This window comes from Artibeus jamaicensis, unplaced genomic scaffold (assembly GCF_021234435.1).
Source record: "Artibeus jamaicensis isolate MK-2021 breed Jamaican fruit bat unplaced genomic scaffold, CSHL_Jam_final contig_1128, whole genome shotgun sequence".
NCBI lineage: Eukaryota > Metazoa > Chordata > Mammalia > Chiroptera > Phyllostomidae > Artibeus > Artibeus jamaicensis.
The window spans coordinates 2235589-2253088 of record NW_026521220.1 but is presented as its reverse complement, the minus strand read 5'-3'; the positions used below and the strand labels follow the sequence as shown (position 1 = coordinate 2253088).

General features: G+C 41.1%; 1 protein-coding gene across 4 annotated transcripts in view; it reads left to right on the top strand.

Moving 5' to 3' along the window:
• LOC119046622 (protein HIRA) overlaps window positions 1–14397 on the top strand; it is a 75426-nt gene extending 61029 nt beyond the window's left edge. For 3 of the 4 annotated variants that reach the window (XM_053664835.1, XM_053664845.1, XM_053664849.1), the window contains one exon: window positions 13564–14397. In XM_053664835.1, the coding sequence (XP_053520810.1) occupies window positions 13564–14015 (452 nt within the window). In that variant the 3' untranslated portion in view covers window positions 14016–14397. The remainder of the gene's footprint in view (window positions 1–13563) is intronic. The other variant, XM_053664838.1, reaches the window with a different exon arrangement.
• The last annotated feature ends 3103 nt before the right edge of the window (window positions 14398–17500 follow it).

Here is a 17500-nt window from a genome sequence, read left to right as displayed (position 1 = left end):
TGAGTGGGTGAGACGCCTGCACTGCACAGTCTAGCAGGAGCTGGGCCCTCCACATCAGGCCTAGGCAGCACTCAGCCACACAGCTCTCCTGAGGAAAGTGGCCTGCGCAGGGCTGTGGGCTTGTTCAGTAATGAAGATGAAAGATCCTTCCCTGTCCTTATTGAGCTTATAGTCTGGTAGGAAGGCAGATATAAGCAAGTGAGCAATTTAGTCAGAATAGGTTTAGACTGTGAATTATGCTAAGAAGGAAATAAGCGGGTCAGTGGGAAATGCGTGACTGGGAAAGAGTGACCAGAGAAGAACTCAGAAGAGGACTCTGAGGATGAAACCTGACGTTAAGAATGAGCCAGCTCTGCAAAGCCCTGGGGAGAGTTTCCTGGTGGAGGTAGTAGTAGATGCAAAGAGGGCGTGGTGCATTAAAGCTACTGTGTATGGGACATAGGAGGCCAAAGAGAGGGTGGAGAGAAGAGGCAAAAGAGGTAAGCAGGAAGTGCAGCATGGAAAGCATGTGAGAAGCGGAGTTTTAGTCTAGGCAGTGAGAGTTATTGAAGGATTTTGCACAGATGTGATATAAACTGATGCAGACCAGTCAGCAGAGGTGACGTGAACTGACATAGAAAACTAGTCAGGGATTGTTTTTCCAACAGTTCTGGCAATAGATGCAGGTGACTTGGATCAGTGTGATAGTTGCCAAAAGGGAAAAGAAGACAAATTGAAAATGTATTTTGGAGGCAGAACAGAAAAGATTTGGTATATGGATGGGTGGCTATGGAGTAGATGAGGGAAAGAGAATAATGAACGTGTGGTCACCTCCAGGATCTTTTGGCTAGTACATTGATTAAATTGGAAAAGGAGCAGATTGGTGAGGGATTGGAGAAGGCGTGGGCCCAAGAAGTAGTTCCAGTGCTTTACTTGGTCGCTGAGCAAGTACTGATGGAGCACCTTCTACGGCGGGGGATAGTCCAGGCACAGGGCAGGCAGCTATGACTAAGGCTGACGGGGCTCTGCCTTTATGGATCTTCATTGTTGTGGAGAGAGACAGGTTCAAAACAAATGAACAAGTACATATAATGTGTTGGGTGGGGAGGATGCCGTGAAAAATAATAGAGGGCAGTGGGGACAGGGAGTACTGGCAGGGTGCTGTTTTATATTGGGTGATCAGGGAAGACCTAACTGAGCAAAGATCAGAAAAAGTGAGGAATGAAACCCCACATATATTTGGGGAAAGAACATCCAGGTAGAGGGAACAGCAAGTACAAAGGCCCTGAGGTTGGGGGTGGGGGCTGGTCCTTGCAGCATAAAAGGAACAGCTGAGGAGAGTGGTGATATGAAGGCGAAAGACTAAAGGGTCCGCCTCCCAAGGCTCTGAAGGCTTCGGTGTGTACTTAGCCTCCTCTATTTTTTATGACATTTTCATTACATTTTTATTTTGTTGCACTAGATCTTAATTTGATTGGCTAATAAAATCTTAGATTCAAAATCAATTCCCCTGGGAGCGTTGAATGTGTTGTACCAGAAACTTTTAGCATCCACTGTTGCTATTAAAAACTCTGCCCAAAATCTGATTTCCATTGCTTTGTAAGTTCTTTTGGGATGCTCTCTTGGTGTTTGAAGTTTCACAAAGCTCCAAGCCTATGTCTTTCATTCTGTGTATTTTCCTGGGTTCTCTTTGATTATATTTCCTTCCATTTTCTCCATCCTAAGAGATACAATATCCTTTTTTTGGAATTTGCTTTATTATCTTTATAGTTTCAATTCTCCCCCCAACTTTCAATTTAGTGTTTTATTTGCTTGAACATAGTTCTAGTATGAGGAGCCCTTGTGGATCTGTTTCTATTTCCTGTAAATGTTTCTGCTAGTTCTCATTTATGTTGTCTTACCTCCTTATATTGTCCTACCTCCTAGTTAGTTTTGATTGTCTGCTAGACTTGATATTTGAAAGTTTTTTTATAGAAATGGTTTGAAGCTTCAGTGATGTTACCCTCAATGGGGCACTTTTATTTGCTGCCACCAGCTTTTGGCCCCAGCCCTACAAGGCCCCCTCAACCCAATTCAGGGATCGAGGTCTCTAGGCTGCTGGGGACTCAAAGCTGGATACTAATTGGTGGAGAGACTAGTTTACTACCAGTTTGCCCTTGTTCTAGAGTGCATTTCTTTGGGGTTCCAGCACAGAGGGGTGATTTACCAGTGACCCCACTTTTCATGGTCCTTTGGTCCTCCCAGGCCCTCAAGTCTGGTAGAAGCCTAGCCTCTTTAATAAATGTTCCCAAGGCAAAGGCGTCTCTCTGGATTTCCACCTGCCTCACACCCAAGCTCGGTCCTTCATCGCTAGCACATGAGCTCTGTGAGGTCTGTTTCTCTTTGCCCAGCTTTGTTCCCTTTCTCAATGGGAAGGGTTTTTCTGAATTACCTACAAGAATAGAGCTATTTCCCCAGCACACCTTACCTTCAGGTAGCTTGATAATCTTAGATGGGAGACCGGAACCAAGCCCTCCCATGGCCGAGTTGTAGGGCTTCACTCCGTGACCCAGTTGCCACTCTGACAGCCTTAGCCCCAGACATCAGAGAGAGCTCTACCTAGCAGTTCTCCTTCTCAGCCCACAGGTAAGCATTCTAGGCCAGTGTGGTGCACATAAAAGAGGATACAGACAAACCACTAATTCATGGCTGTGCACTCTCCTTTCCCCCTACTTCCTGCTGCTTGTTTTTGCTATCTCTAAGCAGGAAACCTCATTAGGGATTTGCCCAGGAAAGTCTGTGGCCTCCTTTCTGGGCAGCACTGTCAGTGTGGTCCCACCGACCTTTCATCTTCTGTAAACCACTTAAAATAGCTGGTCTGCTCATGGTCCATGAGCAAATTCATGGCAGAATTCCTCCAAATTGCTTTGTAGGCATTCTTTATATAGGGGAAATAACTCTTTTTGATATGAGCTGCCAGCACACCTCAGGGGACCCCAAAGATCCAGGCTTCTTTTCTTCCAGGATTACAGCCCAGTGTTCATGGGAGGGAAGCAGGAAGTAGAGGGTTGCAGCACTAAGAAGCCGCCCTTCAGGTGCCTGAGCTCTCTGCTCCCCACTGTGTTTTCAGCCAGGGACTATTTTGGAAGTCTCCCTCTGCCAAGGTCTTCACTGTAGTATCTGTGACATTGGTCAGAGAGAGGATGACGAGCTACGTCCCAGACTGCTGCCTGAAACAGCGGGGAACATCATCTATTACTGAGAGCCCAGGGAAGGAGATGGTACTTTGTAGCTGTTGGTATTGAAAGCAGCCTTCAGGCCAAAGGGCAGATCCTCTTGTAGCTTGCCCCTGGTGCCATAGGCAGGCTAAAATTTTTACTTTGTTAATAGCAGTTTACTTTGTACTCTTCCATTTTTTTTAATGGAGTTTTTTTAGGTTTTAATTTTAAATTTTATTTTGAATGGTAATATAGTCACATAGTTCAAAAATTAAAAACTACATTATTTTTTAAAGATATCATTTATTTTTAGACAGAAGGGAAGGGAGGGAGAGGGGGAGAGAAACCTTAATATGTGGTTAATGTTTCTCTCACGCACCCCCTACTGGGGACCTGGCCTGCACCCCAGGCATATACCCTGATTGGGAATTGAACTGGTGACCCTTTGCTTCACAGTCTAGCACTCAATCCACTGAGCCACACCAGCCAGGGCAAAAGTACAGTAGTTTTGAAATATGTTTTAAAGTCAGGAAGTGTGAGACCACCACCTTTCTTTTTTTTTTTTTTTTTGTAAGATTCTTACAGCTATTCAAGATCACTGAAGATTTCATTTGAAGTTTAGCATGGATTTTCCTGTTTCTATAAAAAGTGCCATTAGGATCTTGACAAATATATTAAATCCATAGACCACTTTTGGTATTATTGACATCTTAATATTAAGTCTTCCAATCCATGAACATGGGATCTTTCCATTTATTTCTGTTTTCTTGATTTCTTTCAGCAACATTTTGTAGTCTTCAGTTTACTAGTCTTTCACCTTGGTGAAGTTTATTTCTAAGTATTTTGTTCTTTTTGAGACTATTATAAATGGAATTGTTTTCTTAATTTACTTTTCATATTGTTCATTGTTGGTATATAAGAACCGATTTTTTTTGTTGGCTTCATATTCTGCAAATTGGCTGAATTTATTAATGCTAACAGTTGTATGTGTGTGTGTGTGTGTGTGTGTGGTATCTTTAGGGTATTCTACATATAAGATCCTGTTGTCTGCAAACATAGATATGTTTACTTGTTTCTTTTCTATTTGGATGCCTTTTCTTTCTTTTCCTTGCCTAATTTCTCTGGCTAGCATTTCCAGTACTATGTTAAACAAAAGTAGTGAAAGTAGTCATCCTTGCCTGGTTCCTGACCTTAGAGCAAAAGCTTTCATTTCAGTCTTTTAACACTGAATATATATGTTAGCTATGGGCTTTTCAAAGATGGATTTTATTATATTGAGATACTTTTCTTACATTACTAGTTTCTTGGGTGTTTTTTATAATAAAAGTGTTGAAATTTGTCAAATGCTTTTCTGTATCAGTTAAGGTGCTTCTGGGATGGATTTTTTTCCCTTAATTCTATTAATGTGGTATATATTACATTATTTGATTTTAGTTTATTGAACCATCATTATATTCCAGGAATAAATCCCACTTGATCATAATTAATATTACTTTCAATTTGCTGTTCAATTCTGTTTGCTGATATTTTGTTCAGGATTTTTGCATCCATGTTTACAAGAGATACTGGTCTGTGTGTGTGTGTTTCTTGTAATCTCTTTATCTGGCATTGATATCAGGGTAATACTGGCCTCATAGAATAAATTTGGAAGTGTTTGCTCTTCAATTTTTTGAAAGAGTATGTGGAGAATTGTTCATTCTTTTTTATGTTAATGTTTGATAAAATTCACCAGTGATTAGTCCGTGGCTTTCCTTTGTTGAGAGGTTTTTGATTACTGATTCAGTCTCTTTGCTAACTACAGATTCGTTTGGACTCTGTTTCTTCATGATTCAGTCTTAGTAGGTTGTGTTTTAGGAATTTGTTCATTTTTATCTATGTTATCCTATTTGTTGATACATAGTTGTTCATAATATTCTCATTTACAATTTGCTTTCTTTTTGTGGAATCAGTTGTAATGTCCCTGTTTAGTTTCTGATTGTCATTTAGTCTTCTCTTTTTTTCTTAGTCCATCTAGCTAAAAGTTTGTCAACCTTGATGACCTTTTGAAAAGAAGGTCATCATAAATTTTGAAAAACCAAAATTTATTTTTGGTTTTATTTTCTCTTTTTTTCTATTCTCAATTTATTTATTTTTGCTCTAATATGTATGGCTTTCTTGTTTCTGCTTGCTTTGGATTTAATTTGCTTTTATTTTCTAGTTTAAGATAGAAAGTTGTGTTACTGATTTGAGAGCTACTGGGTAGATTCTTACGGCTATAATTTTCTCTTTAACCAATACTTTTCCTGCATCCCATAATTTTTGGTACGTTGTATTTTCATTTTCATTTTTCTCAGGATATCTCCTAATTTCCCTTGTGATTTATTCTTTCAGTCTCTGGTGGCTTAACATTGTGTTGTTTAATTTCCACACAATTGTGAATTTTTCAGTTTTTTTTCCGCTATTGATTTCTGGTTTCATTCTACTATTATTCAAAAAGATTTTTTTTATGATTTCAGTGTTTTGTTTTGTTTTTTAATGTAGAGTATTTTATTTTTTTTAAAGACTTTATTTATTTATCTTTAGAGGGGAAGGGAAGGAGAGAGGGAGATAAACATCAATGTGTGGTTGCCTCTCATGCATGCCCCACTGGGGACCTGGCCTGCAGGGAACCGGCCTGCAACCCTGCTATGTGCCCTGACTGGGAATCAAACCACAATTGTCTGGTTCGCAGGCCCGTGCTCAATCCACTGAGCTACATCAGCCAGGGCTGATTTCAGTGTTTTTAAACTTATTGACACTTTTTTTTTTTTTAATATTTATTTTTATAGAGAGGGAAGGGAGGGAGAAAGAGAGGGAGAGAAACATCAATGTGTGGTTGCCTCTCACATGGCCCCCATTGGGGACCTGGCCCACATCTCAGGTATGTGCCCTGACTGGGAATTGAACTGGTGACACCTGTTTTTTGGCCCAACATATGATCTGTCCTGGAGAATGCTCCATGTGCACTTGAGAAAAATGTGTGTTTTGCTGTTGGGCAGAGTGCTCTCTATGTTTATCAGGTTCAACTCGTCTATACTGTTTTTCAGGTCCTCTGTTTCTGTATTGATCTTTTGTCTGATGGTTCTATCCATTATGGAAAAGGGGATATTGAAGTCTACAATTATCATAGAGCTGACCATCAAATCCTTTCAATTCAGACACTGTTTGCTTCATATACTTAGGAGCTCTGATATTTGGTGCATGATTGTTTATAATTTTTACATCTTCTTGATGAATTGACACTTTTATTATTATATAGTGATCTTCTTGGTCTCTTATAATAGTTTTTGATGTAAAACCTATTTTATCTGTTATTAGTATAGCCATCCCTTCTCTAGTCTGGTTACTGTTTACATGGGCTATTGTTTTCTATCCTTTTACTTTCAACCTCTTTGTGTTCTTAGATCTAAATTGAGTTCCTTGTATGTAACATATAGTTGGATTCTATTTTGTTAAAATCCATTTTTTGATCAGAGAGTTTAATCCATTTACACTTAATATTGCCATTTTGTTATTTGTTTCCTGTATGCTTTATAGCTTTTTGTTCCTCCTTTCCTCTCACTATCTTTATGTTTACTTGATTTTTTAGTGATATGTTTTGATTCCCTTCTCATTTCCTTTTGTGTATATTCTATAGGTATTTTCTTTTTGGTAGTCATGGGAAATAATAAAAACGTTATAAAATTATAACAATTTATTTTCAACTAATAATTTAATTTCAATTGCATACAAAACAGTGCATATTCTTTACAGGTGCACTCCACACATTTTGGGTTTTTTTTTAAAGATTTTATTTATTTATTTTTAGAGGGGAAGAAAGAGAGAAAGAAAGGGAGAGAAACATCAATATGTGGTTGCCTCTCATGCGCCCTCCACTGGGGACCTGGCGCATAACTTGGGCCTGTGCACTGACTGGGAATTGAACCACTGACTCTTGGTTCATAGGCCAGCACTCAATCCACTGACCCACACCAACCAGGGTACATTTTATGTTTTTGAGGTCTCTAAACTATATAGTTTATCTAAAGATATAAAACTAAAGATACAGTTTTTGAAAACTGTATCTTTATTGTGTAACCATTAACATATATTTCTAATTTCTTATGCTTTTGTTTTTAAATCTTATAAATGAATTAAAAATGGAGTTATTGCCCTGGCTGGTGTGGCTCAATGGATTGAGCACTGGCCTACAAACCAAAGGATTGCTGCTTTGATTCCTAATCAGAGCACATCCTGGGTTGCAGGCCAGGTCTCTGGTGGGAGGCATGCAAGAGGCAACCACACATTGATGTTTCTCTCCCTCTCTTTCACCCTCCCTTTCCCTCTCTCTAAAAAAATAAATAAATAAATTTTTAATGGCATTATCAAACAAAATTGCATAATATGGGTTTATGTTTGTCCCTATATTTACCTGTACCAGGAAACTTTGTATTGTATTGTCTAGTGTTCTTTCACTTCAACTTGAAGGACTCCCTTTAGCATTTCTTGTAGGGCAGGTCTAATGGTAATAAACTCTGACAGTTTTTATTTATCTGGAAATGTCTTAATTTCTCCCTCTTTTTTGAAGTACATTTTTGGATGTGAGGGCAATCCGGCTGCGACATCTGTCACCCCATTGATCGCCAGGGTTGATTCGGCTGATCTGGCTGGCTAGGCAGGTGTCCCCTTCCTCCCTCACCCATCCATGTGCATCCCTCCCGAAGCTGCGCGCTCGGTCGAAGAGGACGATCTTCCCAACTAGAGGAGAGGACCAGTCTTCGGTCAAGGGTATACGAGTAGCTGCACTCCCCTGCTAGAACCTCCAAACAAGCTCTCAAGGTCCATTTGAAGTACATTTTTGCCAGATATGCTATTCCAGATGTCAGCTTTTCTTTCAGCACTTTAAATATGTTATCCCACTGCCTTCTGGCCTTCAGTGTTTCTGCTGAGAAATACACTGATTATCCGATTGAAAATCCCTTTTACATGCACAACTGTCACTTTTCTGCTTCCAAGATTCTCTCTTTGGCATTGACTGTCCACAGTTTGACTTCCTCACATGTCACGAGATGGCTTCCTTTGGGTCTTTCCTACATGGAGTGTTTGTTGAGCTTCTTGGATTTGTAGGTCCATGTCTTTCCTCACATGTGAGAGATGTTTAGTCATTATTTCTCCAAATAACTCTCTTCCCCTTTATCTCTCCCTCTTATTCTTTTCGGACTTCCATAATGAACATATATTGGTCAACTATAGTGTCCTATAAGACTCTTAGGCCATTTTCACTTTTCCATTCTGTTTTCAGTTTGTTTTTCAGACTCAGTAATTTCCAGTAACCTGACTTCATTCACTGATTCTTGCTTTTGTCTGTATGTTGAACCTGTCTGGTGAGGTTTTCTGTTTTTAAGCTCCAGAATTTGTTTGATTCTTCTTTTATAATTTTTATCTTTTTGTTGATAACGTCCCTTTGTTTACATATAGTTTTAATGATTCCATACATGTGTCTTATTCGTGTTCTCTTTTAGTATATTTAAGACAGTTGTTTTAAATTCTTTTTCATGTAAGTTCCAGGCCTGTGTTTCTTTAGGGTGAGTTTCTAGAGATTTATTTTGTTCTGTCAGATGGGCCTAGTTTCCTTGTTTCTTTGTGTGCCTTGTGGCCTTTGTTAAATATTGGGCATTTGAATAAAATAGCCTTCTTTCCAGACTGGCTTCACTACTCAGCCCAGAGGGAAGCTCATCGTCCCCTCAAGCCTTTTTTTTTGGGGGGGGGGGTCTTTTCTAGGCCTTTGCGTGTTTTGGGTTTTTTTTCCCCATTTCTCCATATATGCAGCTGTTTTCAATATTTTTATTTTCTTGAAAGTCTCATTCTTGCTCCTTTCTACGACCTCAGATGTTCTGGTATTCTACCCATTATCTCTTGCTCCCAGGCGCCTCTGGGCCTGCAGTTCCCATGCAGCTCTTACAAGCCATGGTGACCACTACTGCCTTTTGCAGGCTCTGCCCTACAAATTAGTCTATTTTTTCTTCTTGCCACTCTTCCCATCAGCACTCTTCGTTCATTTAGGTTTTCCTTCATTCCTTCAGTAAAGTGTTGTCGTATTCAGCGCATAGGCCATGCATATCTTTTGTTAGATTTACTCTTAGGTATTTTACAGTTGTGGCCATTATGATATGATATATCGTTTTATGTTTTCTAATTATTCATAGCTGCTGCATATAATGCATTTGATTTTGATTTTTTAAAGATTTTGTTTATTTATTTTTAGACAGAGAGGAAGGTAGGGAGAAAGGGAGAGAAACATCAATGTGTGGTTGCCTCTCGCACACCACCTCTGGGGACCTGGCCCACAACCCAGGCACGTTCCCTGACAGAATTGAACTGGCGACCCTTTGATTCACAGGCCAGCACTCAACCACTGAGCCACACCAGCCAGGGTTTGACTTTGATTTTTTTAATTAATTTGTCAACAGTTCTGTTTTCTATGTGGAATAAGCAATGAAATCATCTCAAATAATCACTAAGTCATGAGCTATCTTTATATATACTGCTATTATTTTTATTAATTTGTCAGTGGTTCTGTGTTTTCTATGTGGAGTAAGCAATCGTCTCAAATAATGATTTCATTTCTTATTTTCCAAGCCTCATGCCTTATTGTTATTAATATTAAGATCTATTAATATAGTAAATTATAAGTTTTTAAATTTTCCATGTTTCCCTGGATAAACTCAACTTGGTCAAAATTATTTCTTTATTTATTGTTAGAATTGATTGCTAATTTATAGAGGATTTATATCTGATTTCATGAGTCACATTGGCCTGGGATCTTCTGTTCTCATTCTGTCCTTTTTGGGGGGTGGGTTTAGAATCAAGGTCATTTGCCTCTTAGAATATATTAGGGATAGTTCCTCTTTTCTTATTCTCTGAGTTTATATAAGATTGGAAAAAAATTCGTTCCTTAGAAGTTTCTTAGACATCAGTTTAAAAATCTAGTATATACCCTGGCTGGTGTAGCTCCGCGGATTGAGGGTGGCCTGTGAATCAAAGGGTCACCAGTTCGATTCCCAGTCAGGGCACATGCCTGGGTTGTGGACCAGGTCCCCAGTAGGGGCCACATGAGAGGCAACCACACATTGATGTTTCTCTCTCTTTCTCCCTCCCTTCCCCTCTCTCTAAAAATAAATAAATAAAATCTTTAATTAATTAATTAAGCTCTAGTATATCTGATGCTTTCTTCATAGTAAGAATGAAATCCCATTTCCTGTTTCTTTTTGTGGCAGTTTAAATAAATTATATTTTTCTAGGAATTAGTCTGTTTTCTCTAATGTTCAACTTTGTTGGCATAAAGTTGTTGTTAGTGCTATTTTTCTTTTCTATATCTGCCGTATATTTTTAATTCCTAATATTCTTGGAGCTTTCTGTTTCTTGATAAATTTTTTTATTCATCATCTTCCTCCTGCTTTATAAAAATGTTTTCTGGTGTCTTTTCTTCTTTTTCCTCCCCTTTATATCTTAAGTTGGACATTTGATTGTCGTTTTTTCATGTTCTATAATATAATCTGTTTCATATTTGTAAGTGTCCCTACGTAAGCCCCACTTTTGCTGCATTCCACTGGTTTTACAGTGCTTAATGTTTTATTTCCATTTACTTGTAAATCATTTTTAATTTCAATTATCTAATGTTAATTAATAGTCTGATCCATGAGTTTTATTCAGTTGTGTTTTAGACAGAATATGCTCTATATCAGGGGTGGGCTTTGCGCCACCTCAGGAGTCAGCAAACTTTTCACGTAAAAGACAAAAAAATAAATATTTCCAGCTTTGAAAATCCACATGTTCTCTTGCAACTACTTAAGCCTACAGTTATAACACAATATGTAAACAAATAGGGAGGTATGACTGCATTTTGATAAAATTATTTACAAAAGAGATGGTAAGATGAATTTGGCCCAAGGCAACCCACAATCAGTGTAAGACCTGTTGTTTTGTCAAGCTGTGCTTTTAGAGCAATTTTTCACATTTCCATGTGTGCCAAAGAAAAATTTGTGTTACTGATTTTGTGGGTGCCTCATCCTATATACGTCCTAATGGTCGTGTTTACATGTTCTGTTTGAATTACCTGGACCTGCAGAGTTTTGCCTTTCTGGACCCTCATCAATGGGATGTGCAGTGAAAGCTCCCCACGAGGGTGGCTGTGTCCCTCTCTCTTGACTTTCTCTTTCTCCAGTGATGGTTTTGTTTAAAAGTCTACTTTGTCTGATAATTATAAAACACAGGCTCTCTTTTACTTATTTACTTACATATCTTTCTCCATCTTTAACTTTTTAACATTTCTCTATCTGTGTTTGTTTGTGTGTTTCTGGCCAGCGTCATGTGGCTGTCTTTTGTTTGATCTAATTAGACAAGGGACCAGCTGTTTTTCTATCACAAGTTGAAACCACTTACATTTTTTGTTTACATTTTTTAAAGACCAGCATAAACTTTAGCAAGAGAGTTGATCACACTGATTTTCATACCTCTTTTAGCATTATCTCTGTTTATTTTTTTCTTACTTTGAGCATTTACTCCAGGACATTTTCAGGATGGATCGTTCTGTGGGAAATTTCCTGAGGTCTTACAAGCCTAAGAATATTTTTTATTACAACCTCTTATGTGAATAACTGTTCAGCTGAATAAAAAAGTAGATTGTGAGATTTTGTTCCAATATATATAATTTTTTAACTCTATTTATTTTTAGAGAGGAAAATGGAAAGAGATAGAGAGCAAGAAAAACATTGATGTGTGAGAAAAACATGGATTGGCTGCCTCTTATGTGCTCCAACTAGATACCTGGCCCACAACCCAGGCATGTGCCCTGACCAGGAATTGAACCAGCTGCCTTTCGGTTCACAGGCCAACTTTCAATTCACTGAGCCACACCAGGGCTCCAGTATATATAAAATACTACCTGAATTTTACCAGCATGGCTCAGTGGGTGAGCATCATTCTGCAGAGTGAAAGGTCACCAGTTCCATTCCTAGGCAGGGCAAATGCCTGGGTTGCCAGCCAGGTCTCTAGTTGTGGGGGGAGGTGAGAGGCACATGATTGAGGTTTCTTTCCCTCTCTTTCTCCCTCCTTCCCCCTCTCTCTAAATTTTATAAAAAATTTTAAATAAAATAAAGTAATACTTTATTATGAATCTTGGTATCTCTTCCTTTGTAGCTGATGTGCTCTTATTTTTTAGAAATTTTGAAAAAAAATTTGTGTTCAATATTCACAGATTCCCCTACATTTCATTTTAATAATGTGTCTAAATACCAGTTTTTCATATCATCAGTACTCAATGGAGCCTTTCAACCTAAGGCAATTCATTTTCCTTTAATTAGGTGAATCTATTCATATTATTTCTTCAAATATTTCCTTCCTCTGTGTCTCCCTCATGTGGGCCTCGTGTAGATGTTGGGCCCATTGCTCTGCTCCACTTGCCTTCACTTTATCTGTACAGTCTCTCCTCTTGCAGTTCCCCTCTGTGTGCCTTCCTGCTCAAGCAGCGGCTGCTCCTCCATCTGATCCCACTTGACTTGGTCTTCAGCAGTGTTCGGTCTCCTGCTAATCCCATCTCCTTCAACCACCATGTTGCCCAAACTTAATATCTACACTTTTTTCTTTTTTGTAATTCCTTGTCTTGTTACCGTGTCAATTTTAACACCTTACACCTTCTCATCTGGTGGTCAGTGTTGTCGGTTGGTGGTTTTCCCTTTGCGGCAACTGTGCTTCTCAGGGTTCTGTGCAGTGGAGACCCTGTCTGGCAGTGCATGTTGCCAAAGTGCCCAGGCAGACCTTGGTGCCAGTGCACGTAGGCATGGAGGGGGCGTGGGCAAGAGCCAAGGGCAGACACCCCAGGACTGTAGAACCAAAGCCAGTCATTGCCCCCAGGAGCCTCCTTACCCCTAGGCTTGATCTCAGGCCCCTGGAGTGCATTTGCATGAGGGAGCAGCCCCTCCCAGGTGGCCATCTACCTATCCCTCTGCCCTGGTATCTATACTGATCCTGCTCTGGAAGGCCAGGCTACTGTGGCCACTGAACAGTATGGTCAAAGGCTAGTGATGACTGTGCCAACAGACTTAGGGGACAACCAACAAGCAGAAGCTTCTCTGGTTTTCTCTGCAGTATCTTTGCACTGTATCCCTCCCCTGCACCCTGCCGCTCCATCCCACATGCCCCAGGTCAGCCTTTCAGTTCTCCCAGGGCTTCCTAACATGCAGAGAAATTTTTCTCACCCACCTCTGGTTTCTCCAAGGGGTACCTGGGAGTCAGATGGGCAGACACAAGGGTCTCTATTAGGCCAGGAAAGCCCCCCACAGTGTAGGTCTTCTCACTGACACACAATGAGTTGTCACTCCTATGTCCACAGGGTCTGCGGAAGAGGGAGCTACTAAAGGAGCTGCTGCCAGTCATCGGGCAGAACCTCCGCTTCCAGCGCCTCTTCACCGAGTGTCAGGAACAGCTCGACATCCTGAGGGACAAATAGCTTGCCCACACCTGCCACAGCAAGGGAAAGGCCACACTCTTGCCACTGATGACGAGCAGGGCCACCTCTCACCTTGTCGGGCTACAGTAGGTCAAGGAGACACTGGCAGGAGGTGGGCTGTCCTGCACCAGCACCAGCCCAGCAAACTGGGTAGACCTCCCCTGTGCTCCGGGCCTGATGCTGCTCCCTTGGAAGGGGTCGGTTCTGCCCGCTACTCGTCCCTCCCTCCAGGACCCCCATGCGGAGCAGGGGCTGGGGCCCTGCCCTGCTGCCCTGGAGTCAAAGAGGCACTCCCAGACCTACCGTCTTCAGCACGGTCCAGAGGTGGACACTAGCCCCTGCCACTGCACGTGCCGTGCTGCTTCAGCTATGACTAATGAGCCATTTGTGAGAGAGAACCCTGAAATGTTAGTGTACTATGCAGTCAGTAGACTGATGCAAGACCTATGTAAAAGGAAAGGGTATTCCAACACACAGACTATTTTTGTACTAGAATTTGCTAACTTGTAATATGGAATTTTCCTTTTGGCCAATAATCAGGATTTCCCTATAAGTCACTTGGACATTGGTTACTTGTAGGAAAAAATTTAAACTCTAATTATGACAGCTACATTGAAAAATAATTGTACTGAAATTAACTTGTCTATCTTCATTTGGTTTTAATTTTTAAATGTTTGTAAAAAGAGACTGTTTGGGGAGGGATGGGGGAGAGGGTGGGTGATTTTTTTTGTAAGTGTAAAATAAATGAACACGCATTGGATATCAAATCATCGTGGTTTCCTCTGCCTTTTTCCTTCTCATTTCTTCCTTTCTCCTCCAGCTATGGATCCCTCCTGATATGGGGAATGACAGAACATCACAGCCAGAAAGGATCTTTGATATTATCTAGTCCTGCCCCGCTTCCAGCCCTTCCATGCAGAAATTCATTTTGCTCACCCTGACTGGTGTGGCTCAGTGGACTGAACGCTGGCCTGTGAACCAAAGGGTTGCTGCTTCAATTCCCAGTCTAGGGCACATGCCTGGGTTGCAGGCCAGGTCCCCAGTAGGGGGCACACACGAGGTAACCACACACTGATGTTTCCCTCTCTTTCTCCCTTCCCCTCTGTCTAAAAATAAATAAATAAAATCTTTTTTAAAAGAAATTCATGTTGCACATTTTGAAAAGTAGAGGTCACTTTGCCTGGTCATGCAGAATCTTAGAGCTAGGGTTTCCCGGCAGGCCACCTCGCATGCTTCTCCTCCCATGCCAGGCATTGAAGCCCTTGGTTCTGGCTGTGTTGTGCTTCAGGTGCCTGATCACACCGGGCACCAAGGACTGTGGCTGACTTGGCGATTTCATGGAAGGAAATCAGTAATTAAAGACTCACATTTTCTGAAGAATTATCTGGAAGCTGGGATTTTCTTAGTAGTCTAAATGCTAACTCATAGGAGAAAAGTTAGCTAGAATTTCAGAATCTACAAATATGGTCAGAGCCGAGCAATTTCACCCGTGTCATGGACCTCATCATTACCTCCCTGCCAGCTGTGTGTGATCCTGGGTCAGAGGAAGAGAAGAAGGCCCGGACTTGGAATCAGAAAGCCTAGGTGACTCTGGCCCTTGACACCTCTCTGGCTGCTTCCCTGCCTAGAGGTCATCTTACCCATCTCATATGTCAGGCAGCCGGATGAGACCCAGCACACATGCATGCCTGGCAAATCCAGCACACAGAGGCTGCATTGTAGCATGGATACTTCCAAGGCCAGGCTGCAAGCGTAAACTTTTCTTTAAGGAATAAGGAGCCAAAGATGCTCTGAGGGTCAGGCAGCTCCCCTAACAACTCTGCAGCGAGACATTGAGAACTTTGCAGCCACAGGATGTACACAGCTGAAGGACTAACTGGCCTGTCCGAGGCCCAAACCAGCAAAAATATGGGCTTCACTTTTCTGCTGTCAAATGGAGCTGAGGTTAAGGAAACCTACATGGTTCTGAGAACTAACCAGGATCATGCAGGCAAAGTCCTGGCACTTGGCAAATGCTCTGTTGAAGAAAACTTTGGCAGTCTGTACACTATTTGAAGAGGAAAGGAAGATAAGAAGCAGAAAAGTTGGAGACTTTTGCTTTCAACCAAATGAGTAACAGGGAGCTGATTGACCCTTCTGCTTGAAACAACCAAAGGAAGCAGTCAAAATACATGAAACAGTCGTCTCGAGACACTGGTTGTCAGAAAACAAAGAATGGTGATCCCCGAGAGATGGGAAAAACAAAACAGAATAAGCCACGACTGCCCCAGCTTACTACCTGGATAGAGTTTCCAAGCTACAGCAAAGGGAGGGGAAGGTCAAGTGGAGCCCAGCTGACCACTTGTGTTGAAGAAATGAAGCCTAGAGAGACTAAAGCAGCTGGAGTTCACACAGCAGAATACCAGAGAGGGAAAAGCTCCATGAAGAGAACCCTGGAGCTCAGCAGAGGGAACACTTTGGTGTACTCAAATGAGTGCAGGTCAGTGCATGCACGTGTGGGAACAGCCAAGGCCAGGCAAAAGAACCATCTGAAAGGATTAGATCGTGAAAATTGCCTAGTTATCACCCAGGGCTGGAAATAGTGCCTGTTCCCACCAACCAGGCTAGAAAAACTCATAACTCATAGGCTTGGGGTAGAGTAGTAGGGAAGTCTTAGGAGAATAATTAGAGCACTACTCGAGATCCATCTAACAAAAAATAAGACCAAGACCCAAAGGATCAACTTACCAAGTAATGGAATATATGACAAAGCAAAGTTCAAGAGAATTTATAAGAATACAAAAGTATGCAACATCCAACAAGGTAAAGTTCACAATGTCTGGCCTCCAAACAAATGCCAGGCATGCAAAGAAGCAGAAGCACAATCCAAAATGGGAATACTCAGACTTGACTGATAGATCTGAACTGACCTAGAATTTACAAAGCTAGCAGAATTAGCAGAAAAGGACCTTAAAATGGTTATTATTATAACACTATTCCTTATGTTCAGAAAGTTAGCTGGAGAACTAGAAATTCACAAACTTCTAGAGATGCGAACTATAACATGAAATATATGCATGGGATAAAATTAATGGCAGATTGGACATTGTATAAGAAAAGAGTAGTGAACTTGAAAGTAGAGCAATAAAAATGTTCCAGAACAAAGGAAAAAATCCAAAGAGGAAAGAAAAGAAAATACCATCAGTAACCCATGGAAGTAAAGTAAGTAAAGGACCTTAATGTACAAATAATTGAAGTTCTCAAAGGAAAAGAGAGAGAAGGTGGTGACCGAAAAAAATATATTTGAAGAAATAATGGCCCCAAACTTGTCCCACCCCTTTCTGCTGTCGCTGGTACCCACTGTTTGCTTTTCCCTCAACCCACCCCCTAAGGCCATGCTTGCTCAGCTCCCTACCCCTGTCCACTGATGCCCCACATCTTCCCATTAACTATGCTTGCTGACATGTTTGCAAGCAGACTATTTGGTGCCAATATCTTTCCAGGCTGGGACTCTGTGTCTCTCTTCTCAAAGCTCTGACCTGATTTTGTGAGTACATTTATTAAGGCTGGGGACAATGAGACAAAGGAAGGACTTGGAATAGAAGAAGCAACAGGAGAGAGTCCAGACGGTGCTCTGCTTTGGCTCCCTAGAAATGTTGTAGGAAAGAAGTGAGCCAAGAGTGGGGCTGCTGTCAGCTCACTGGGAAATCAGAGAAAAGGGGAGCCTTGGAAAGATGAATGAGCAGGGGTAAGCCGAGGACGAGCAGCCGCTGCCCACTGCTCCCCAGGATGCAAGTTTCATGGGGACCTCAGAGTTTAGGAAGACCAAACTAACATCATT